Raw genomic sequence first — 25,185 nt, 5'->3', positions numbered from 1 at the left:
CATTTGGGCTAATTTTTGGTTTTTAACTTGACTTGGTTTCTCCTTTGAATGGATTTTTCTTTAAGGTAGTTCCTCCCTTTGCTGACCTACATTGTTGTTTTTCATTTCTTCCTCATGGAATAATTTGTTGAGAATATTCTGTAGCACAGGCTTTCTATTTGTAAATTCTTTTTTTTTTTTTTTTTTTTGTGGTGCTGGGGATTGAACCCAGGGCCTTTTGCTTGCAAGGCAAGCACTCTGCCAACCAAGCTATATCCCCAGCCCTATTTGTAAATTCTTTTAACTTTTGTTTATCATGGAAGGATTTTATTTCATCTTCAAATCTGAAGGTTAGTTTTGCTGGGTATAGGATTCTTGGTTGGAAACCATGTTCTTTCAGAACCTGAAATATGTTGTTCCAGGCCCTTCTAGCTTTTAGAGTCTGGGCTGAGAAATCTGCTGATATCCATATTGTTTTCCCCCTGAATGTAATTTGATTCTTTTCTCTCCCAGCCTTCAAAATCCTGTCTTTATTTTGTATGTTAGGCATTTCATTATAATGTGTCTTGGTGTGGATCTGTTGTGATTTTGTGCATTTGGTGTTCTGTATCCCTCTTGTAATTGATTTTCCATTTCATTCTTCAGGCTTGGGGAATTTTCTGACATTATTTCATTGAACAGGTTGTTCATTCCTTTGGTTTGTATCTCTGTGCCTTCCTCAATCCCAATAATCCTTAAATTTGGTCTTTTCATGATGTCCCATAGTTCTTGGAGATTCTGTTCATGATTTCTTACCATTTTCTCTGTTTGGGCAACTTTATTTTGAAGATTAAATATTTTTGTCTTCATTGTCTGTGGTTCTGTCTTCCAAGTGATCTAGTCTGTTGGTGATACTTTCCATTGAGTTTCTTATTTGGTTTATTGTTTCCTTCATTTCAAGGATTTCCATTTTTTTTTTTTTTTTTTTTTTTTAGAATCTCTATCTCTTTGTTGAAATGATCTTTTGCTTCCTGCAATTGTTCTTTCAGCGGCTTATTGGTATGATTATTCATTGCCTGCATTTGCTCTCTTATCTAATCCTTTGCTTCACAAATCATCTTAATCATATTATCCGAAGTCCTCTTCTGACATTTCTTTTACCATACTGTCACTGGATTCTATTAATATAGAATCTAGATTTGTTTGGATCATTTTCTTCCCTTGTTTTTCATGTTGTTCATGTATCTTCCCCTCTTGCAGTGCAGATCTGGGGTATTGCAGTTTCCCCCCTATAGGCTTATAGTGACCCTATAGGTTTCCTAAACCTTTTCTTTAAGGGGGAGATCAATATTAGCAGTGCCCAGTTCAGACAATATGCAACTAGACTAAATAGCCCCTATGAGGACATTAACAATATTGTCATAATAAACAGAATGAGTTCAATTATTATCTTCAGTATAACAAAAAGATTTGCAATAAGGTCTGCAGTTTCTCTCTCTCTCTTTTTTTTTTTTTTTTTTTTTGCGGTGCTGGGGATTTGAACCTAGGGCCTTGTGCTTGCAAAAGCAAACACTCTACCAACGGAGCTATATCCCCAGCCCTAGGTCAGCAGTTTCTAATGGAGGACAAAGAGGATGCGGAGGGGTGTAGTATGTAGCTGTTAGTGGGATAAGAAAAGAATATATAGAAGTTCTAGGTCATACAAAGAGTTAGAGTGTAATCAAAAGAAGTTGTTTGTTAGCATGCAAAAAGGGAGAGACTCTGAGGGAACAGGTAAACAAAAGGAAAAGAGAGCGAGAAAAGTAAAGAAATAAATACTTAAAATTTTTCAATAAGGAGAAAAAAGAAAATCTACACTATAGCAGTCATATAGTATTCAAACCTCCCAGTCTTCAGTAACCTGATGCATGAGAGGTACCTGACCATGTGCTTCAAGTCTCCAGCAGGTGTCTCAGGGTGGGATTTGCCCACCTAAAGATCAGAGCTATGACTTCCAGGATTATCCAAGATGGCTGCTCTGGGTTCCAAATATGTTGGCAAATGAGGAGCTGCAACTCGGGGTGTGGATGGTCTGGTTTTGGGATCCTGGAGGCGGGGTGCAATCAGTTGGTCTGGGGTTCCTGGTGATAGGACACAGTCAGTCAGTCTGGGGGTCCTGGTGGCGGGGAGCAGTCAGTCAATGTGAGGGCCCCGGAGGCAGGGAGTGATTGTTCGGGCTGAGGGATCCTGGAGACAGGTCCTACAGGGCCTGGCTGTTTTCTCAAAATGGCGGCAGCCACATGTAACCAAACCTGCTGGTACTTAACAGTGCACTTCCAGGCAACAGCAGGCAGCTGGCGCTCCACTGGCGGTTGGTGGTCAGTTTGCTGACTGCTGTCGGACAATCAGGAGGTGAACCTCTGGTGGTGGATGATGGATAGGTGAAATGCAGGTGATGGACAGGCAAGAGACAGCAAACGGCGGATGATAGGTGCCTGACAGGGAGCAATCTGCACTCAAAAAGGTGTGGAGGGCTGGGGATGTGGCCAGTTGGTAGAGTGCCTGCCTCCCAAGCACAAGGCCCTGGATTCAATCCCCAGCACCACCAAAAAAAAAAAAAAAAAAAAAAAAAAAAAGGCATCGTTATACTGGCTCTTTTTTTTTTTAATTTATTTTTATTGTAAACAAATGGGATACATGTTGTTTCTGTTTGTACATGGAGTAACAGCATACCATTTGTGTAATCATACATTCACATAGGGTAATGAGGTTTGATTCATTCTGTTATTTTTTCCTTCCCTCCCACCCCTCCCACCCCTCCCACCCCTCTTACCCCTCTTTTCCCTCTACACAGTCCCTCCTTCCTCCATTCTTGCCCCCCTCCCACCCTTCATTATGTGTCATCATCTACTTATCAGTGAGATCATTCGTCTTTTGGATTTTTGAGATTGGCTTATCTCACTTAGCATGATATTCTCCAATTTCATCCATCTCCCCAGCCCTGTTGCTTGTATTCTTGATAATCGCCATTCTAATTGGAGTGAGATGGAATCTTAGTGTAGTTTTGATTTGCATTTCTCTTATTACTAAAGATGGAGCACATTTTTTCATATGTTTGTTGATTGCTTGTAGATCTTCTTCTATGAAGCATCTGTTCATATCCTTAGCCCATTTGTTGGTCTAAGTCACATTTTAAGCATGTGATGTGCATGTTTAATTAAGGCTTGTCCTGTAGGATTGTGGGGAATTCCTTGGGTTAGAATTATATTCCATTGATCACAAAACTGAGCAAAGGCACTAGAAATATAAGCAGGGACATTTTCAGTTTTTAAATGGTGAGGTTTACCCATGGCAGCAATTCAAAGGAGCAAATGAGAGATACAGGCTAAGACCTTCTCTGAACAATGTGCACTGGCCCATATAAGGCCTGAGGATTTATCTATGGTAACGTGAAAAAGAATAGGGGTAGAAGGGAGGAAAATGAGTTACAGCCATCTGTCAGAGGGCATTAGAATGTAAACCTTGAGGGTTCACAGTTTCCCAAGTCAGGGAACGAAAGGGTGTGCAATGAGAGCAATTATTAATGATGAAATGGGCCTGTGGAAAGGAAACAGAAAAGGTGTCATTGAAGAGTGAGCATTTTTTTTTTAATTTTAAAATTTTATTTGTTCTAATTAGTTGTACATGACAGTAGAATGCATTTGTACATTTTGATAGATCATACATAAATGGAGTGTAATAAGAGTCAGCATTTTGATGAAAAAAATTATGTGCTTCCATAGCATCTGAAAAGAAGTATAAAGTGATTTTATAGCAGCATCAGCATGAGCATTTCCTTCAGTGAGTGAAGGAATTTTAATGTGGCTACATATGTGAGCAAGAAATATTGGAGCCATACAATCCTGTGAAAGAGATTGAAGAGTGATAAACAGGAATAACAAATTAGAGTCCAAATGAGGTGACAAAATTGCAGAGGAAATATGAGGCATCAGTTTGGCTATATACTGTGAATTTGTAATGATGTTTAAGGTGAAGAGACAAAATAATTGCAGCTAATTCTGCTCACTGAGTTGAAGCTTGAGGCAATGTATAATAATCAGTCCATTTTTTATCAGTGAATATAGATACTACACTCCATTGTTTTCCACCATCAGTATAGATGGTAATCTGGTTGGAAAGTGGAAGGGAGGAGATTATAGAAAAAGGAACATGAGAGACTTGACACAATAAGGAAAGGCATTCATATGGAGGTACATGGAAAGCAATACAAGCTAAAAAAATCAGTTAAGACAGCTTGATAATATGAAGAAAATTATAAATATTGTAAATGTAAGGTCTTTCCATAAGTAAGATAAAGTACATGAATATATGTTCCTGTAAGGGATAAAATATGATTGTGACCATCTGAGATCAATTGAGCATACATATCAGCATAAGGGAGAATATTTCTTCCTGAAAAGTGCGAGAATATAAGCCTTATTATAAATAGCAACAACTGCAGCAAAGGCATAAGACTTTCCAGTAAAGATTATTAGAGATAAAAGATCATTGAGTGTTGGAAGTCTGTCTATAAGAACTGTACATAATTTCTCATTAACATGCTGAAGAACTGTAGTCAGTGCAGGAGTTAATTGGAAAGAACTGGTGGGATTGTGTTGCTTTTTTAACATCGGAAAAAGGGCAATAGCATATCAGTAGTTAAAGAAATATATGGTCTGGCCCAATTGAAATGTCCTAAAATTGTTGCAAATGAAATAAGGAAAATTTGGAAGGAAGAGTCAATTTTGGAATATGAGGAATGAAGTAACGTTGGAGTATTTTATGTCCTAAATATTTAATAGAGAGTTGTCATTGAATTTTTTCTGTGGCCACATGAAGGCCAGATTGTAATAGAAATGTATTGCAATTTAGTTGTATCTTCTGTAAGTATTGGCCCAGAGATCAAAATACCATCCATATAATGAAAAACAATAATATGTGGGGATAATTGTCGGAAAGGCTGAAGAGCCTTATCTCAAAATGTTGACATAATGTGGGGCTATTTAACATACCTCGAGGAAGAACTTTCCATTGATATCTATCAGCAGGCTAATGATTGATAACAGGAACTGTGAAGGCAAATTTTTCTTGATCATCAGGAAAGAGAAATAATTTAAAAAATCACAGTCTTTTAGTAAGTCTCTTACATATAAGGAAAAGTCCTGAGGAATTAGATTATGGTTAGGCCATCCACAATGAAGTGGATCCATAGGCTGTATACTTTTATTAATTTCTCTTAAATCTTGTAATAATCTCCATTTCCATGATTTCTTCTTTATGGTAAAAATGGGCATATTCCATGGACTTGTAGAAGGTTCAGTATGTCCCAATTGTAACTCTTCTGGAACGAGGGTCTTTGTGGCTGCCACTTTCTCCTTGGATAATGGCCATTGTTCTACCCAGACAGGAGTGATGACGTTCCATATTAATGGCAAGGCAGTCAAATCTGCAGAGGCCCCTCTAAAAAAGGTGATTCCATAGACATTTGTAACTTGAGTAAGATGTCTCTGCCCCACATATGAAAGGGAATTGCCATAATGTATGGTTGAATATGAGTAATAACTTACTGTGGGTTGGAAGGGGCGGAATATTACAACCATAGAGAGCTTGTATACACCTGTTCATTATTGCCTCCTATGCCCCAAACTGGGTTGGCCCTTTGTAAGGGCCATGCACAAGGCCATACTGAGAGGGGTATAACTGTAATATCGGCACTGGTGTTCAATAACCCTGTGATTGACTGCTCATTTAAACAAAGGGTTAATTTTGGTCTATTTTCAATAATAGGTAAAAATGCTCCAATGATGAACCAAACTTTTTTATTTTTTATTTTTCACTTTTACAGATTGCATTTTGATTCATTGTACACAAATGGAGTACATCATTTTGTATGCTAGGCAAGTTCTCTATGAGATGGGCTATATCATCAAAACAGGAGTACATAATTTTGTTTCTATGGTTATACACGATGTAGATTCATACCATTTGTGTAATCATACATGTACATAGGGTAATGATGTCTGTCTCATTCCACCATTTTTCATACCCCCACTCCCTCTCATTTTCCTCTACACAATCTAAAGTTCCTCCATTCTTCTCTCCCCCAACCTGTCTCCCCCATAATATATCATCATCCACTTATCAGGGAAAACATTTGGCCTTTGATTTTTTGGGATTGACTTATTTCACTTAGCATGATATTCTCCAATTCCATCCATTTACCTGCAAATGCCATAATATTATTCCTCTTTATGGCTGAATAATATTCTATTGTGTATATATACCACAGTTTCTTTATCCATTCATCTACTGACGGACATCTAGGTTGGTTCCACAATCTAGCTATTGTGAATTGAGCTGTTATAAACATTGATGTGGCTATGTTACTGTTATATGCTAATTTTAAGTCCTCTGGGTGTAAACCGAGGAATGGTATAACTGGGTCAAAAGGTGGGTCTATTCCAAGTTTTCTGAGGAGTCGGCATACTGCTTTCCAGAGTTGCTACACCAATTTGCAGTCCCATCAGCAATGTACAAGTGTGCCTTTTTCCCCACATCCATGCCAACACCTATTATTGCTTGTGTCCTTAATAATAGCCATTCTAATTGGAGTAAGAGGAAATCTTAGAGTTGTTTTAATTTGTATTTCTCTAATTGCTAGATATGTTGAACACTTTTTAAAATATTTGTTAATCGCCTGTATACCTTCTTCTGTAAAGTGTGTGTACTGGAATCAAATTTTGCATTCTCACTTTCTTTTAGGGGTTGTTGGGCAGTAATATAAGGAATCACAATTAATTGAGCTATAGGGGATCCCTTGGGGAGTTTTAATGGCATATGATACCAAACTTGAATATATATCACACCAGTATAATCAGAATCAATTACTCCAGGAACTATAAATTTTCCTTCCTTAGCATTTAATTTTAGTGTTTTAATTTGCGTTTCTCTGATTACTAGAGATGTTGAACACTGTGGGAGCGGGGCAAAATTAAACCAAAGGTATCTTTGAGTAGAGGTCCTTGAATTTGGGTAGCAATTTTACAAACTTCCCAGGGAGATGTAGTTGAGCATCCTCAGTAGTAATCAAATCTATCCCTGCGCTCCCTCTAGTAGCATGAAAGGATTTGTGGAAGGAGTTTCTGTTTGCATGGGAAACGTTTGTGATGGAGACAGCGGTGTTAGCAGGTGAAAAGGGTCTCTCCTCCTTTGGCCCTGGGTCAGGAGGTGAACCATAATTGGATTTCCCGACATGTCTGTTTTAGATTTGCATTGATTAACCCAATGAAATCCTTTATGACAGATTGGATGTTTCTGATTGGGCAGTTTTTGTGGCCCTTTTTTTTTTTTTTAAATCTTACAATCCTTTTGAAGATGGCCTGGTTTCTTTTACAATGGTAACAAAGTTTATCGGGAGCTTTAAAGCAGCAGCTAGTAAAGCCACTTTATGAATTTCAGTTCCAACATTCTGATATGCCTTTATTAAATCAGAATGTATAGTATCCACTTTGTGGTAAATAGATTTCATTTTTTCCTTACAACCTTGGTTGGCATTTTTATAAGCCAGTTATTTGGTCAGAATATTGGCAGCCTCCAAATTGTCTCCTTGTCTTTCAATAACTTTAGTCAGTCGGTTAACAAAATTAATGAAAGACTACCCTAAGGCTTGTCGAATTACAGCAAAGGACTCTGAAGGATCCCACATGTCTGGGATCCTTCTCCATGCTTTACAAACTAAGGTTCTAATCTGGGCAACAGTGGCTGCAGGCAACTGAGCTTCTTGTTGTAATGTCCCTCTTTGCCCCATGCTAAACAAGTCATCATAATTAATATTAACATTTCCCTGAGCATTATCCTCAACTTTAACACAGGCTAAATCAGAGTATTGTTGTAAAAACACTGTATTTTGGGCAGGAGAAGTAACCATTTTCACCGATGCTTTCCAATCATTGGGAACCAAGGCACAATCTGTTCCCAGCCCCTCTATCATATCAAACTTGAAATTACTATTAATTCCACTCTTCAACACTGCCCTTCTTAATTCTTTAAACACAGCAAAAGGTAATTTTTCATATTCTGGCTGATTAGCATTATTTAATCTAATGGGGCAGATAGCCAAGGTATGAGTTTCTCCCTCTGCAGCTGCCTGCCTGAGACATTCAGATATACTGGACTAGGGGAGGAGAGGGAAGGATAGGAATGCAAGCAGAGGCTGAGGAAAAACTCCAGTTGTAGAGACTACTGGAGAACCTTGCAGCGCTGTCAAGGCTATTTTTGAGACAGCATCTCCACACAAATACCAAGCATGTAACACAGGAATAGGAGCCCGGGGCTCCTCATGCAGTTTTTTACCTATATCTTCCCAATCTTTGGGTCTTAAGGACCCACCCTACGATACCATGGACAGCAAGAATCTATTTCAGATAGCAAAACCACAGACCAGCTATGTTTAGCCTTACGAACCAAAGAAGAAAGTTCAGCCCGATGATGACGTTGAGCTTCAGACAGGGAATTTCCCATAGCTTACCAGTGGGATTGGTACCAGCCGATGAGAGATACACATCAAAACCTGTTCCAGGCAGTAAGCTGTCCCCTTCTCCTGTAGACATGTCCAGAAGGGTCCCTGCTCAGGGCTTCAGCTGTGAAGGTTAATTAGGGTCCAGCTGTAAACGTTAAGGGGACAGCAGATAAACAGGCAAGCATGCAGGATGGCGAACAGCAAGAAGTGGCTCTCATGGGAAAGCCAGTTAGGTTTTATTATCTATTGCAGAGTTATATCAAGTTACATTCGGTTACATAGTGCAGTTAGCTTTGTGCATGTGCAGATCACATACCTAGCTTGCCTCTCAGAGTCCAGTAGTACCAAATGTTTTTATAAGATAACAGTCTCCAGGCCTCAAGGACAGCATAGTTGTAGAGTGTTTCTAAGCCATTCAGTCAGATGGCCTTATTGTCCTGAGGAGTTCATTCAACTTGAAGGACTTTTACTCCTCTGTACATTGACTGGTCTGAAACCTCTACAATATATGGTCTTGGTAATCCTTGAATTGTAGCTTCTTTCACTTAGTATATCGTCAGCACCTTCACTTAGTATAATGTTTTGAAGTTCATCCATGTTGTAGCATGTATCAGTACTTAATTCTTTTTTGTGACTGAATAATTTCCATTTTGGGACTATTATAAATAATGCTAATATGAGCATTCATACATGTTTTTGTTTTGACATATGTTTTCATTCTCTTCAACACATAGCTTGGAATAGGTTTGTGGGGTCATATCGTAACTCTTGTGTTTAACCTTTTGAGAAATAACCAAATTGTTTTCCAATGTAGCAACACGATTCTGCATTCTCTTATTTCTCTCTATCTTTGCCAACCCTTGTTTTTTTGTTTTTGGTACTGGGGATTGACCCCTGAGCCACATCCCCAGCCCTATTTTGTATTTTATTTACAGACGCAGGGTCTCACTGAGTTGCTTAGTGCCTCACTGTTGCTGAGGTTGACTTTGAACTCACAAGCCTCCTGCCTCAGCCTCCTGAGCCACTAGGATTTTAGGTGTGCACTACCACTCCTGGCAACACTTGTTATATCTGACTTTTTATGACATCCACTGAACACTAGAATCTAGTTCAGCCAAGTCCTCTGCCACTTTATAACAAAAGATTATTTTTTCTCTAATGTCTAAAAACATGAACCTCATTTCCTTCTGAATCCTCATGGATGAACCTTTAATATACACATTGCTATCAACCTGTTCATGATGATACACCTATTTTTTTAGGCAACAGAAACTTTCTCTGCTGCCATCTTCACTTGTGTCTAAGCTTCCCAGAATCTTCTTTAATGTCCACATTTTTACCATAGTTTCTTCAAGCCATCTAGCTTTTTGTTATCATGCGCTTCAGAATTCTTCCAGCCTCTACCCACTACCCAGTTCTAAAACCACTTCCACATTTTTAGTTATTTATTACAGCATTTCACTTCCTGGTACCAAAACATGTTAGTTTCCTGGGGCTGCAGTAACAAAGTACCACAAAATGGGTAGCTTCAGACAACAGAAATTTATTTTCTTGCAATTCTGGAGCCTAGAAGTGTGATATCAAGGTGTCAGCAAGACCCTCCTCCCTCACTGAGTTGCTCAGTGCCTCACCGTTGCTGAGGCTGGCTTTGAACTCTCGATCTTCCTGCCTCAGCCTCCTGAGTTGGAATTATAGGTGTGCCCACTGTGGCCGGCTCTGCGTTGTATTCTTAAGGAAAAAAGTCTGTATATATTTATACATATAATTTTTTCCAAATATTTTTGACCCTCAGTTGAATCCATGGATTTAAAACCCATATATATTGTTGTTCATAACATTCTTTTTTTTATATATATTTTATATATATATTTTATATTTTTATATATATTTCCATAAGGTTGATAGTAATGTCTTCTCTTTCATTTCCAACTTTGATAACTACTCAAGTCCTCTTTTTTCTTTGTCAGTCTAGTTAAACTAAGTTCATAAACTTTGAATTTTGTTGATCTTTTCCAAGAATTAATTTTGATTTTGGTGCTTTATTGTTTTTCTGTTCTCTGTTTTAGTACTTTCTGTTCTGATTTTTTTTTTTTTTTTTTTTTTTTTTTTATACCAGGGATTGAACTCACTTAATCACTGAACCACATCCCCAGCCCTTTTTATTTTTTATTTCTACTAAGTTGCCCAGGCTGGCCTCTAACTTGTGATTATCCTGCCTTAGCCTCCTGAGTCACTGGGATTACAGGTGTACACCATGCTCAGCACTATTTTTTCTTAATAGACAACTTTGCCCCAGTCTTTGTAGAAAAAAATGAACAAAATCAGAGACTTGCAGCTTTTTGTTAGGGTATTTTATTGTTTCTCCCTCTCTCTAGGTGCTTTTTTTATTACGGTATTTTATTGTTTCTCTCTCTTCTCTGGTGGCTCTTGACTTGGACCTTGGGACAAACACTGATCAGTTCAAACATTCCTGGACTCCTGGGTGAAGGAATGGATTGGGGAGAGTTTGTCACTCTTCACAGGGTCCTGGGGAAGTGGTCCACAATGCTGCTGGTAATGTAGACTCAGATAGGGCTGGACCAGGCTATGGAAGAGATGGCTTAATTCACTCTGAGCCTGTGGCCTTACATTACACTTTACTGTTTTCAGTCAGCTTTCTGCAGGTTGGATACTTTTTGTTTTGTTTATTTTTGTTTATTTGCTTGCTTGTTTTATTTGTATAAGGTAATATACATTTTCCTAAGTATTTTTAATCAGCTATCTTCTCTGCTGGTTAGGTACTTTTTATTTATTTGTTATTTTTTAAAAATTTACTTTAACTTTATACATACATATTTTTAGTTGTTGATGGACCTTAATTTTTTTTTTATTTATATATGTGGTGCTGAGTGCTCTACCACTGAGCCACAACTCTAACCCTGTTTTGTTTTTTAATGTATTTGTATAAAGTAATCTATATTGTATGTGTGTGTTCTGAATGACACAAGTGAAATTTTGCTTTATAATTTGTACAACACTCTATTATAAGATTTAGTATTTTCACAGCACTGAAAAAAGATGCAGTTACTATTTGCATTTATTTTTATGACATAAACTGGATGGATGGACAAGGATTGTTCTGGTAGCTTCATATAAATAGGAGGCTGCCACCAGGCTATGTTCTGAGGGGTCCTGCTTTTCCCAGACAGCCTAAGCTCTAGGCTGGGAGAGTTCCGTTGGCCCAGGAAATGCCCTGTAAACTGGTCTCCTCTGCCTGTAGTCCCCCAACCACCTCAAGACTGGTTTTCTAGGCCTAGATTGGGAGATGTGATGACTGTGGTGTCTTCCTAGGGTGTCTGTGAGGAGATGACCTATGAGGAAATCCAGGATCATTATCCATTGGAATTTGCCCTGCGGGACCAGGACAAGTACCGGTACCGGTACCCCAAGGGTGAGGTAGGTGAGATTTGGGTCTTAATCCAAGTACCTGATGCCTACTTGGGAATACTGCCTGTGGCCATTCCGAGTGTGTATTTCATCTGTACCACTTCCCAACTCTGTGGCCCAGGCCTCTGCCCCCTCCTTGGTTGGTGGGTGGACAGTGCTACATAGAACAGGCATCCAACCCCCTGGGAGTTGTTGAATCCCTGCTCCTCATCCTTTTTTTCCCTCCTTTCCAGGGGTGGAGGTTTGAGAATGACAAAGCCTGGCTCTGTGGGGTTTAGCTTAGCTTTTGTTCTCCTTACATTTCCAGGCCAGCTTTTTTGCCAGAGAGTTGTCAGCCCTTCCCAGGGTGTGCAAGTAACCAAGGAGTCAGGGACATATGCCAGGCCTGAGGCCTAGGTCTTAACCCACGCATCTCTACCTTGGACCTTTGCTTTTCCTCTACTGGGTGATCTTGTTCTCTCTCCAGCTCTAGGCACCACTCCAGCCTTGATTCCAGGCCCAGAAGCACCTTCCCCAGATAGATTGTGACCACTATACTATAAGTAATCTGCACTTGTCATCTCCCCTCTGACAGAATCCCTGGTCAGTCCAAGCTCCAGGTCAGAAACTGGGCGGGTCACTTTTCACTCAGGCATCTCTTCTCCCTTCCAGGAAGAGGCCTGAGGCAGAACTCAAATCAAAATACCCCCCACAGACACATAGTTCATGCTTGTACACACAAAGACACACCTTCACCTAGTCGCCAGACTCACAGACCACTACACTGTACTGTCCTCTGGAATGGGAATAGTGTAACTCTGGATAACATGGTTATGTTCCTCACATCATGCTGTGAGACAGAATTCAAATTTAGAATCAACTGTATAGCAGTAAAGAGAAACAAAGCAGCTGGCTGCTCAAACTTGGGAATGTAGGGGAGAAATTGGATAGGAAATTAGTTACCAAAAGAATTGATCCTGGCTGGTTGTGGTGGTGCACACCTATAATCCCAGCAGCTTGGGAGACTGAGACAGGAGGACTGTGAGTTCAAATCCAGCCTCAGCAAAAGCAAGGTGCTAGGCAACTCAGTGAGACCTAGTCTCTAAATAAAAATACAAAATAGGGCTGGGATGTGGTTTTGTGGTCAAGCAAACCTGAGTTTAATCCCCAGTACTGAAAAAATAAAAAAATAAAGACTTGATCCTAGATTTCTCTAGAACTACTGGGGGCCAGCACAAATTAGTGCATTGGTATTGCTTCTTAGTCAAAGGGTGGGGCAAATTCAAACATGGAGACTTTATTTTAAAGGGTTACTCATTGTATACAGAGAAATAAAACTCCCTCAGGGCTTAAGCCCATTTCTCTAAACCAGTCCAGCTGAGAGGTTGGTCAAGGGACCAGTAAGAGTCCAAGGTACACATTACCACAGAGTTAGGTCAGGACACAGGGCAGGTAGACTGTGAGGGTTGTTCCTGGAAACCTCATGTGTTTTTGAGTTACTCTCTAGGAAGTTCTGGGACCTTTGTTCCCCTTCCCTACTACCTTTGTCTTCTGTGGACTGGAAGCAGGTAGCATCTTTTCCACCAGCCACAGTTGATAGAATGTGAGTTTCATAAGGAAGGTTCAGTGTAAGGCCCCATGAGTGGATGTGAGGTGGCCCTTTGAAATGGAAGTCTGAGGCCTAGCCCTCTCAGACCTGTCTGGTCCTGGCCCTGGGAGGAGGAGATGGCTCCTTTCCTACATTGCCCACTCCTACTTGCTTCCTTCTCAAGCTAGACATCTCACTGGCAGTCTTCTAGGGGCATCTGCCCACCCCATCCCCTCAGGAGCCAGGCTGGAAGAGGGTTAGCCACAACCTCCTGAATGGTGAGCAGCTCCAGGAGTGTTTTTTGGAAGGTAGCCTATTGCCCAGGATTCTTTTCTTCCTACCCTGGGAGCCAGGCCTGAGAGACATCCTTCCTATTTGTCCTTGTAGTCCTATGAGGACCTGGTCCAGCGTCTAGAACCAGTCATCATGGAATTGGAGAGGCAAGAGAATGTGCTAGTTATCTGCCACCAGGCTGTGATGCGGTGTCTTCTGGCCTACTTCCTTGACAAGGCAGCAGGTTAAAGATCTTGCTTCTGGGGAGATGGGATGTCTCTATGGTGTGTATGTGTGTGTGTGTGTGTAAGTGTGTGTGAAAAAGAGGGACTGTTACCTGGGCATCCCTGGTATGTCATCCATCCCATTCTTTGTCCACAGAACAGCTGCCCTACCTCAAGTGTCCACTGCACACAGTCCTGAAGCTGACCCCCGTGGCTTATGGTAAGGGAGTGTCCCATAGGTTGATCTGAGATTGCTATGACCTTAGCTGTCTATAGCATTCTGTGATTTTTCACAAATCACTTGAAAATTCCATTAGGGGCCCATTTCTCTAGTCCCTATACCACTATTATTCCCAGTTTGCTTTTTAAGTTTGTTATTATTGAAGTGGGACTCTGTCACACATACCTGTGTGATCCCAAGTTTGAGCCCCGCTCCACCAAAAAGAGGAAAAAATAAAGGGCTGAGAATGTAGCTAAGTGTAAGAACCCTTGCTGAGCATGTGGAAGGCCCTGAGTTCAATCTCCAGTACTGAGAAAAAAAAAAAAAAAAAAAAAAAGTTGATGTGACCTCAAGAAGCCTCCCCAGTGATTCTTCCTTAACCATTACCCACCTGCATGTGGGCCTTTTCTACTGGTGTTTCCAAAAGCACCACAACACCCATGGCCCCCAGGGCCTGGATCTTAAAAATATTCTGGGTGCAGGGCAGTTTATATTCACCCCTGCTTCTCACTACACCATCAGAGAGCTCAGGCAGCTTCTTGATTTGGGTCTCAGCTCCTCTGATACAGGTTTGCATTTAAGGGTGATGCTGCATGGGCAGCTGATTTCATTCCAATGTGTGATAATCTCTGCCTTGCACTAAGCACCCAGCACAAGTTGCTTTGACCTTGTGTGGCAGGGTTGGGGTTATCAGTGTTTTGGGGAACCCCCCAAATAAGTGACTCTGTGTTGAGCATAGGCCTGTTACTGCTCTGCCGTTGGTCCCTGTATGGGCAGCTTGGGTCCTCTGGGTGGTGCTCTCTGGGCAGTCATACATGGATAAGCACAAGACTGACAAGATGCCAGGTCCCTGGAGCTACCTGAGGTAGAAGGACTAGAGTGAAGCTGAGATAACTGCTCTATCCAATTCACAACCTCCTCCTGAGATAAGATTTTTGTCCTCTGTCTTCAGCTGTCTTTCTAGAGAGGGGGAACTAAAATTTCCTCTTCTGCTTTGACAGGTTGTAAAGTGGAATCCATATTCCTAAATGTGGCCGCTGTGAACACGCACCGGGACAGACCTCAGGTAATATTGGGGTCACTGCTGGAGTGGCAGACATGTTGCCCAGGGGTGTTGAGACTCCACATCTTTAAGGCCCCCAGCTTGGGTACCTGCCAGAAGGAGTTCAAATCTTTTGCCAAGGCTGTTCTCTGCCTAGATTGTTCTCCTGTCCTTGGGTGGAGTTGTGGTTTGGTTAGATGCTTCCCAAGACAAGCTGCCCTAGGGGTGGGGAAATCCCTTGGGCTGGGCCACCATGTCAGTAAGCACCTGAGCTTGGGTATGGTTGGCTGCCAGTTCTTGAGGAGTCACACAGCTCCCAGTAGTGCCACCATAGAGGTCTTGAGCCAAAGAGGGACAAGTGGGGATTTTTCTATCTTCTCCTACCAACCCAGGCCTCATATGAGCACCTTTTCTGACTAAAGTGCCTTTGAACATAAAAACAGTATCATGTTTTGTTAGGGAAGATACTGAGGGGCCCAGCTGTAGGCAGAGAACTTCCTCTAGAAGGGCAACTCACCACCTCTATTCCCTGAGGGCCTTGTTTATGGTGGTGGAACTCCCCTAAGTGCTGTCCAGAACCACTTTCAGTGCCCATGTGGGGGTCCCTTCATAGCAACCAAGGAAAGGACCTCCCTCCCCTTCTGGGATTCCAGTCCCAGTTCCTGGAATCCACTGCACCGGGAAGACTCCTGTGGCCTCAGTCATGCCTGTTGTCATTCATGGTAGGACATACATGGACCATGGGTCCTTGCTGGGGTGCCCCTGCTCACCTACATTCCCTTGGCCTTGAACCCTGCAAAGATGTATGCATGTGTCCTATTCCTTCCCAAGGTTGCTGTCCACAGCCAGGACCATTCATCATGCAAGCCTCTTTCCCCTTTGCTCTGGGAATCTTTGTGTGCATTGGCCAAGTTTGAACCAGGCTATCTGGCACCCACAGGTCACAAGGGAAGGCATATTCTACCAGGCATCCTTTGCACTGAGGAAAGCTCAGGTGGTGTTGGGCCCCCAGAACTGACAGGGTGATGATGAATGAGGTCCCTGGGTCTGGCAGCCAACCCTGCCAGCCCATGGGCATGCTTCAGCTGATAGTCACTTTCCCTGTCTCAGGATGTGTACTTCTGAGAGGATAACTTCTGAAAAAGAAGTTAACCTTTTGTTGGCCACAGGTTTCCAGACAGTTCCCTTTCAGGGAGATAGGATCCTATAGTTTCCTGGTCCATCTTTGGAGTTGGGATATGGAAAGGGATCCCTCAGGAAACCTACCTCAAGGTGAGAAATGTACTTATCCCTACAATTCCAATGACTGATCTGTGAGCCCAGGGTGTGGGTCAGGGGGGCTGTGTCTCCCTCCCTGTAGATCTGAGCATCACATTGTACAAGGCTGCAACTCAAGTCATTGGTGACCTGCTCCTGCAGGTGATAGTTCCCACAGCCCACAGATGGGAAGAGGGGTCACAGGAATCAGGGCTTATGTAGGACAGCCTCATAGAACTGAGAAGAGTCTCAGGTCCCATGTTCTCAGGCCTAAGATATCCTGAACTCAGCAGGCCAAAGATGGAACTTGGCTCTGCAGTTATGTAGGGGCCATCTGTAGTTGAAAGTTTCAGGGGACTGTGCCTCAGACTGGAAGAGACAGATCAGGCTGTAGATTAGCAGATGTCCATAGGCTTCTGGGACTATGTCTGATACCTGTGAACCGACAGAGCCAGGAAGGAGGCACCCCCCAGGAGCTGAACTCCCTCCCTTCCCCGACTAATGAGGACACAGGCTCCAAGCCAGGGGTTTCTCCCTAGGTGTCCCAACCCTGAAACAGGAGTTAGCCTTGCTTTGGGTAACACCTCACCTGCCTGCAATGGAGCAATGAGCTGAGTGGCATTTCCCGCCCCATCTTTGTCTATTGTCTGAGCATCCACTATGTGTCAGGAAGCTCATGACTGTGCTCTTAAGGAAGGTAAGGGTCTAGAATCCTGTGGCCGGGGCTCCTGTGGTGAGAATGGGCACCCATCCCATCTGGCCATAGTGATAAGGAAAGCAGGCAGCAGGTTTTCCATCTTTCCTGCTGCAGGATGAATGTTCTGTGTTTTTATTGTGCAGAATGTAGACATCTCTCGGCCTCCAGAGGAAGCCCTTGTCACAGTCCCGGCTCACCAGTGACCATTTCTCATCCACTGCAACCCCTGGGCAGGCATTGATCTCTGCAGACAAGATCTGTGTGTGTGATAGTCACCATGCAGGAATACTCTCAAAGCAATGTACGGCTGGCAGCACCCAGAAGTCCCTGCCCAGCTCACCTGCCTCCTTGTTGACAGTTAGTAACAGGGTTGGGCATGGCTGCTATCCTGCTGCTAAGAATCACTGGGCTAGACTGTGCCGTGTAGGTGGGCTGAGGTTGCCCAGCAGCTGGCCCCTTTGTTGCAATTTTCAGGTGGCCACTCTCACCAGGCCAGTTGGCTTTGTGAAGTGTGTATCCCTAAATGTGAAGCAGAAAGTCTCATTGGGATGTTGTCACTGTGGCCCAACTGTCTGGGGTGGGTGAAGTGACCTCCTGCAGGAACTTTACTACCTTCTCTGTGGCCTCTTGCTGAGCCAGTGGCCCGGTCTTCATGGATCCCTGAGCATCTGCTGCCTCAGGTGAGAGGGAGAACCTTCCCCCTCCTTCCCTGGCAAGAATTGAAGAGCAGAAGACACTCACCAGGTCCTTAGGTACATATTACTCATATTTCTGGACTCTCATGAAAGCAACACACTGCTTTGGCATCTTGTGATGCTATAAAAACATGTAGGAAGAACAGCATTTGTGGTCGCCCCTTCCCAACTCTGTATACACTGGAATATGGGGGAGCTGGTGGCCAAGGCTACCCCTTCCCAACTGGTCACAGTGCAACCATGTAAAGACTGGGCAGTTGTACAAGTTACCTTTCTGGTGCATACACCGAAGTGCTCAAGGGGGAGCCTGGGTCTCCCCTTCCCCCGCTGTGTCCACTGGCAGCCAGGGAGAAGGTTGCCTCTTGCCTGTTGCAGCCTCTGTTCACACAAGAATGTATATTGGTGGCAGAAACATGCATTTACCATAAATGGTTCAGAAAAACTTGTGGTCCTGTAAAATATGTCCTAATGTTTATTGACTTCTACCTGTGAGACTGAGGAAGGAGATGACAGAGGTAGTTCCTGGCGAAGGGAGAATTTCTCCAACTGCATCACAACTTTGATTCATGTGCGTAAGAGCCTTGTGAAAATGGCCTTGCGAAGTCTGGCATCTGTCATGCCCCGCTGAGTTCTTTTGGGTCCAGGCAGTGGGTTCTGGATCTGGTCAGTTAGGTTATGGGTTAGGGCTGGAAAATGTCTGGGTGGACTAGCAGTCAGATGCCCTTCTGTCAGATGCCACAAGTGGGCATTGGTGAAACCGTGCCCATGGATGCCCAAGCCAACTTTTTATCCAGAATCTTTCCATACCTGTGCCTGGCTAGAGCAGCCTACCTTTCCAGCCCCCCTGGGCTTTGTAGCCTACAGGTACTACCTGTCCCTGAGAGAAGCCGCTGTCCCTGTCCCTGGCCAGTGGTCTCTCATCCTTATGTACTGTAGTATCTGTGGACATATACAAGTAGAGAGATGTCTAGGATAGGGCTAGGACAGGATCCTCCTCCTGGAATTACCTCCTTTGGCGTACGGAGCCCCAAACTGAGGTCAGAGGACCAAAACCACTGCCTTTGGGACATGGAGACTACAGCCTTTGCTTCTGTGTCCTTTGAAGTTTTGGTGACTTTTGTCACCTCCTGAATACACTCACTTATTAGCCATAGCAGGTCCCTTTGGTCAGTGGCTGTGCATTTATATCTCGATGTCACCTGAAGCAAGACCACTGAATCCCTGGTTCTCCATGTACAGAGGGGAGGCAGGAGCTGCTGGACATGGATGTATTACAAAGACTAGGGATAGGGCGGAGGGAAGTCTGCAGTTGGGGCACGTGCAAGGATCAGCCCTCTCCCTCAGCATTGGCCTGGAGAAGCCTCTGTATGGGCAGCCACATGCCTGGTTGATTGATGTGCCCAAGTTGTAGATGTTTTCCTGCTTTCCTGGGAATGGATGATACAAATTTCAGCTACAAATCACACTGTGTCCAGAATTCTTTGCAATAAATACTTTTTAAAAACATGATAATTTAAGGTTGAATTTTGTAGCCAGTTCTCCACTTGTGAAGTATTCTCTTTGCCATTTCTGTACATGCCCCATATAGAGGTCTTTCTTGTTAGTCTGTGTGGGGACCCTTGGTTCAACTCCCACCCTCAGGGGACCTCTGGTCACTGGAGAGGAGTTATGTTGCCCTGAACTGAGCCCTGAGCTATACACATGGGCATGCTGGAGGCCTTCCTTGAAGGGTGCCCCACCTGGCTCCCTTCAGGGGCCCCTGGGTTCATGAACTGATTTTGTCTGGAAAATTACAGTCAGGATTTTGTTAGCTGAGCCACAGGTTCTGTTGTATAAGTAGAACTCTGCTGGCTTCCCATCTGTTTTTGTTCTGGGGGCCTGGTGCTTAATTCCCTACTGTGAAAGATCCCCACAGGTCTGACCGTTCAGATTATCTACAAGCCCTACATGCCCTACATGTCATGGTCTCTGTACCTCATTCCTCTGGCAGCTCAACACTGCTTCTTAACTGTTGTTACCGAGGATCCTGTTATCTAAATTGAAATCTAAGAGCCCCCCCCTTTCTCTTTTGTGTGTGTGTGGTACTAGAGATTGAACCCAGGCATACTCTTACCACTGAGCTACATCTCTAGCCCCTCTTATTTCTTATTTTGACACAGGGTCTCACTGAATTGCCCAAGCTTCTTAAACTTTATGTTGTTTTAGTCATTCAGTTTGTTGCACTTAGTTACAGTAGTCTTAATAAGTTTTTCAAAGATGCTCCCCTCAGCAGTGAAATTCCCAAGACCTCAGTGAAGAGAGTATTTTCTGGGCATTTTCTGGGCCTTTTCTAGGAATTCAGGGAAAAGGTGAGTTGTCCATGATAACATTTCAGTCCCAACATTTATTTTGCGTGAATGACTAGATCTTGAGGTTTTGAATTCTTTCCCCTACATTGTACTAGGGAGATTTGGGCATCTGCTATGGTTTGGATATGGCTTGGATGTGTTCCCAAGCTTTCATGTGATGAAAGCTTGGTCCTCAGTATGTCGATGCTGAGATGTGGAAGATCTTTAACAGGTAAAGTCCAAATATAGGCCTGTAATTCAAGAGATGGGGGAGGCTGAGGCAGGAGGATTGTAAATTTGAGCAAGCCTTGGCAATTTTGTGAGACACTTTCAAAATTTAAAAAAGGGCACTGGGCATGGTGATGCATGCCTATAATCCCAGTGACTCATGAAGGTCAGGCAGGAGGATTGCAAATTCGAAGCCAGTATTAGCAATTTAGTGAGGCCCTAAGCAACGTGGCAAGACTGTCTCAAAAAATCAAAGAGGGCTGGAATGTGGCTCAGTGGCTAAGTACCTCTAGGTTCAATCCCCAGTACCAAAAAAAAAAAAAAAAAAAAAAAAAGCTTCTGAGCTAAATAAACCTCTTTTATAGCTGAGTGAATGGTAGAGTGCTTGATTAGTATGTGTCAGGCCCTGGGTTCAATTCACAGCATCAAAAAATAAAAAATTAACCGCTTTTCTTTCTGTTTTTAAGCCTCAGGTATTTTGTTAGAGCAGTGGAAGGTGGACTAATACTGCATCTCACTGCATTTAGTGAGATCCATCTTTCATTCAGCTAACCAAATAGGTATGTAGAATAATTTCCAGCAACTTGAGCTAGCACAGTGAACCCCAAGTTTCTGCTAAGTGCACCCATATTGATAAATATAGCTCACTTTAAATTTGTTCTTATCTCTTTGGTCTAGGACTTCAATCTCACATATTTCTTCATATTTTGGCCAATATAAAATATAACAATGTTTTGTAATTCTTTTGAAATATCAGCCATCCCTCTGGGTTTGGCACTTGTAATAGAATCTCCCAGATATGCTGGGATCCATCTCCAGTTTAAGGTGTAAGGGACATGCTGGGAGGAAGGACCATGAGAATCACTGACTCCCTCTTGCAAAGCTGGTCCCTCATGATATCTTTCTAGGACACCTTCAGTGGGCAAGGAAGGTACCAAAGAAACTCAGGGTTAGTGGTGATCTGAGTCCTTTGATTTTTTTTTTTTTTTAATATGTCTTCATTCCACTTAATTTATTAATTCAACACATTTATTAAATGCCTACCATGTGCTAAGTAGTGGGGATACAGGAATAAGCACAACGAGCAAATTCCCTGTTGTCAAATAGATGACATTCTAGTGGTAAGAGACACAGTAAACAAATAAACAAATGATGTAGCATATTAGAGGGTGCCAAGGCCCTGGATTAGGTTATGGAGCATTGCACCAGTGAGTTCAAGGACATAGAAGAGGCTGGGGTGACCACAGGAGAAGGAGGAAAAGGAGGAAGACCAAGTCTGAGAAGTCATGGAGAACAGATTATGTGGGGCCCTGGATAAAGGAGGACCAGTGAAAGGGCCTGGGAAGAGTGACTTGACTTAAACTTTAAACATTTAAAAAGGATCCTTCTTCTGGCTGCTACTGAGTTGAGAGTATACTTTAATGGGGCAGACTAGAAGTCAGGACATGTGTGTGGAACCTGCTGCAATAATCAAGGTAAAAGACATGATGCTTGTGGTGGAACTGCTGAGAAGTGGTATCTATTCTGTATTTATTTTGTTTATTTAAGATTATTTTATTTCATTTCATTTTATTATTTTATTCTTTTGTTTTATATTTTTTGGTGCTGGAACTGAACCCAGGGCCTTAGGCATACTGAGCATACTGAGCATGGGTTTTACCACTGAGCTATACCTCCAGCATCACCCACCCCCATATATATATATATATATATATATATATATATATATATGTATGTATATATATGTGCACTTTTTTTTGGTACTTGTGATTGAACCCAGGGGCATTTAACCGCAGAGCTACATCCCCAGTCCTTTTTATTTTTTATTTTTAAATTTGAGACAGGGTCTTGCCAAGTTGATGCGGGTCTTGCCAAATTGCTGAGACTGGCCTCAAACTTGTGATCCTCCTGTCTCCTCTGGAGTTGCTGGAATTATAGGTGTGTGCTACCATGCCTAGCTTTTATATATATACTTCAATGTATATGTGCTGGAATTGAACCCAGGGCCTCAGTATGATAGGTAAGCACTCTACCACTAAGCCACTGAGCTATACTCACAGTCCTTTTGCATGTATTTTGACGGTAGAATCAAGATTGGCTGACTATTGGAGGAAGGCATGTGAGAAAGAGATGATGCCAAGAGGTGGAATTACTACCTGTGTACATGGAAGCTTGTGGGAGATATGGGTCAGTAGTTCAGTCAAAGGTGGTTTAAATGAAATGCCAGATGGATATCCAAGTGATGTTGACAAGATGGTTCAAGTCTGGTATTAAAAGGCCTGGGCTGCAGGTAAGAAATGGCCTCATGTATGTAGATCATATTTACAGTTATAACACTGGGCAGCTCTCCAAAGAGACTGTAAAGAAGAAATGAGGCCTGAGGACTAAACCCTAAGTACCCCACATTGCAATGAGGAAGAGCTCACAGAGCAGCCTGTGAAGTAGCTGTGTGAGGCCTGTGTAAAGGAAAAGGGGGTGACCTCCATGTCACATAGACTAGTAGGTCAAGGGCAATAGACAGAGCTGCCCACTGGATGTAGACAGGTGGAGTCCAATTTCCAAGGGTTCTCTGTCCTGATCAGTGCCTAACTTTCACATAATAGACCCAGTGAGGGGCTAGGGGTATAACTCAGTTAGACTGCTTGCCTAGCATTTGAGAGGTCCTGGGTTCAATCCTCAACACCAAAAAAAGGAAAGGAAAAGAAAACAAAAAAAGAAAGAAAGAAAACTTAGGCTGTGAATTCAAACAATATTTAAATCTGGAAACCATAGAATTAGTCCTTAGATTTGATAATAATGTTTAGTGCCTTGACACAGCAGCTAAGAATTTGACCTTTTTCGCTTTCTTTAAACTGGTGCTATTAGAAGCAACTACCTGAACACCACAATCCTGGATTTCTTAGCTCTTCACGCTATTCTTTTTTTTTTTTTTTAATCTTTAATATCCTTATTTATGTACATGTGGTGCTGAGGGTTGAACCCAATGCCTCACACATGCTAGGCAAGCACTCTACTACTGAGCTATAACCCCAGCCCCTCTTCATGCTATTCAAAGACCTTGTTATGGTTTAGATGTCTCTCCAAAGCTCATGTGTGAGATAATGCATGAAAGTTTAGAGGTGAAGTGATTGAGTTATGATAATCTTAACCTGATCAATGCATTAATCTTCTGGTAGGGATTAACTGGGTGGTAAATATAGGCAGGTTGGGTGTGAATGAAGGAGGTAGGTCAATGGGGGCGTGCCCTTGGATTTATATTTTGTCCATGGGAAGGGGAGTTCTCTCTCTTCTCTTCCTGGCCCCATGTCTCCAGCTGCTTTCCTTTGCCACAAACTTCCACCATGATGTTCTGCCTCACCTCAAGCCCCAAGCAATGGAGCCAGCCTTCTATGGACTGAGACCTCTGAAACTGTGAGACCCCAAATAAACTTTTCCTCCTCTAATTGTTCTTGTCAGGTCTTTTGGTGACAGCAGCAAAAAAGCTGACTAAAACACTTGTCTTCAATGTGTTCATCCTCTGACAGGCCTCCTATGATATCCTTTTTTCAACCAAATTGTGCAAGGAGATGGCTCACCAATAGCCAATTCTCTGTTTCGGATACCACCTAGGTGTCTAATAATTCAGTTTAAATCTTACATTAACTCCTGGAATTAGCACAAATCCCACAGGCTTAGTTCCCCAAGACTGCCCACTCACTTAAGGTGCCAACCAGAAGTCCCCAAGGGTGGGGTGCATACTTCTCAGTGACTGGCTATAAATCCAGAGTTCCAACAACCCCCTCCACAGTGTTAGAAATACCAGGGTGCTGCAAGGAATCTCATGCTTGGAAGTAGCTTGGCAAGGCACACTTCACTTCCACAGAATGGCATGCAGTCTGCCTGTTTTTTTATTTTTTATTTTAAAATTCTTTTTAGTTATATATGATAGCAGAATGTATTTTGACATGTCACATATTCATGTTTTTTTTTTTTTTTGTAACAGGATTTGAACCCAGGAGTGCTTAACCACTGAGCCATATCCCCAGACCTTTTTTTATATTTTATTTAGTGACAGGGTATCACTGAGTTGATTAGGGCCTTCCTAAATTGATGAGGCTGGCTTTGAACTTATGATCCTTCTGCCTCAGCCTCCCAAGCTTCTGGATTACAGGCCTGCCCCATCTTGCCTGACTAAGTCTACCTGTTTTTATTCCTAAACCTGCACTGCCCCTTTTTCTGATAGGAGGAACTCAGGGTTACAATCTGCACAGTTGGCTAATTTATTTAAAATTGGAAAGGGTAGAGGGAAGGGCTATAGTTAAAATGGCTATGATTGGCTATAGATTGGGAAGCTTAAAATGGTTGTGATTGGATCTTACATCCCAATTAAGGCAAAATACTATATTCTGAAAATGGACTATTGGACTTTCTATTTCTCACAACAGATTTTATGATTCATTAGAATGATTCACAGAACTCATAAAAACACTTTACTTCTATTTTTGGTTTATTATAAAGGATATAAAGAACGCAACTCAGGAATAGCCTGAGTTTTTTGGTTTTTGTTATTCTTTTGTTTTCTCTTTTTTCCTGGGGATTGAACACAGGACTTTGGGCAAAGCACTGAGCTACACCACCAGCCCAGGAACAGCCAGTTAAATAAAAAATATGAGAGGCTATCATTTTGAACTGAGCTTCTTGCTCTAAGTCCCAGTAGACCAGACCAAAATGGAGTCACTCATGTAAAATGCCATGT

The 25,185-nt window shown here is 42.4% G+C and overlaps 1 protein-coding gene across 10 annotated transcripts in view; it reads left to right on the top strand.

The window, feature by feature from the left end:
* The window catches only part of PFKFB4 (6-phosphofructo-2-kinase/fructose-2,6-biphosphatase 4), a 56,043-nt gene extending 36,642 nt beyond the window's left edge, over positions 1–19,401 (top strand). For 9 of the 10 annotated variants that reach the window (XM_079155550.1, XM_079155545.1, XM_079155544.1 and 6 more), the window contains 5 exons: positions 11,825–11,929; positions 13,875–14,004; positions 14,142–14,204; positions 15,206–15,270; positions 17,344–19,401. In XM_079155550.1, coding sequence (XP_079011676.1) covers positions 11,825–11,929; positions 13,875–14,004; positions 14,142–14,204; positions 15,206–15,270; positions 17,344–17,403 — 423 coding nt within the window. In that variant the 3' untranslated portion in view covers positions 17,404–19,401. The remainder of the gene's footprint in view (positions 1–11,824; positions 11,930–13,874; positions 14,005–14,141; positions 14,205–15,205; positions 15,271–17,343) is intronic. The other variant, XR_013766473.1, reaches the window with a different exon arrangement.
* The last annotated feature ends 5,784 nt before the right edge of the window (positions 19,402–25,185 follow it).

Source organism: Sciurus vulgaris (assembly GCF_902686455.1).
Source record: "Sciurus vulgaris genome assembly, chromosome: 10".
Taxonomy (NCBI): domain Eukaryota; kingdom Metazoa; phylum Chordata; class Mammalia; order Rodentia; family Sciuridae; genus Sciurus; species Sciurus vulgaris.
This window is presented reverse-complemented; position numbering and strand designations above follow the sequence as displayed.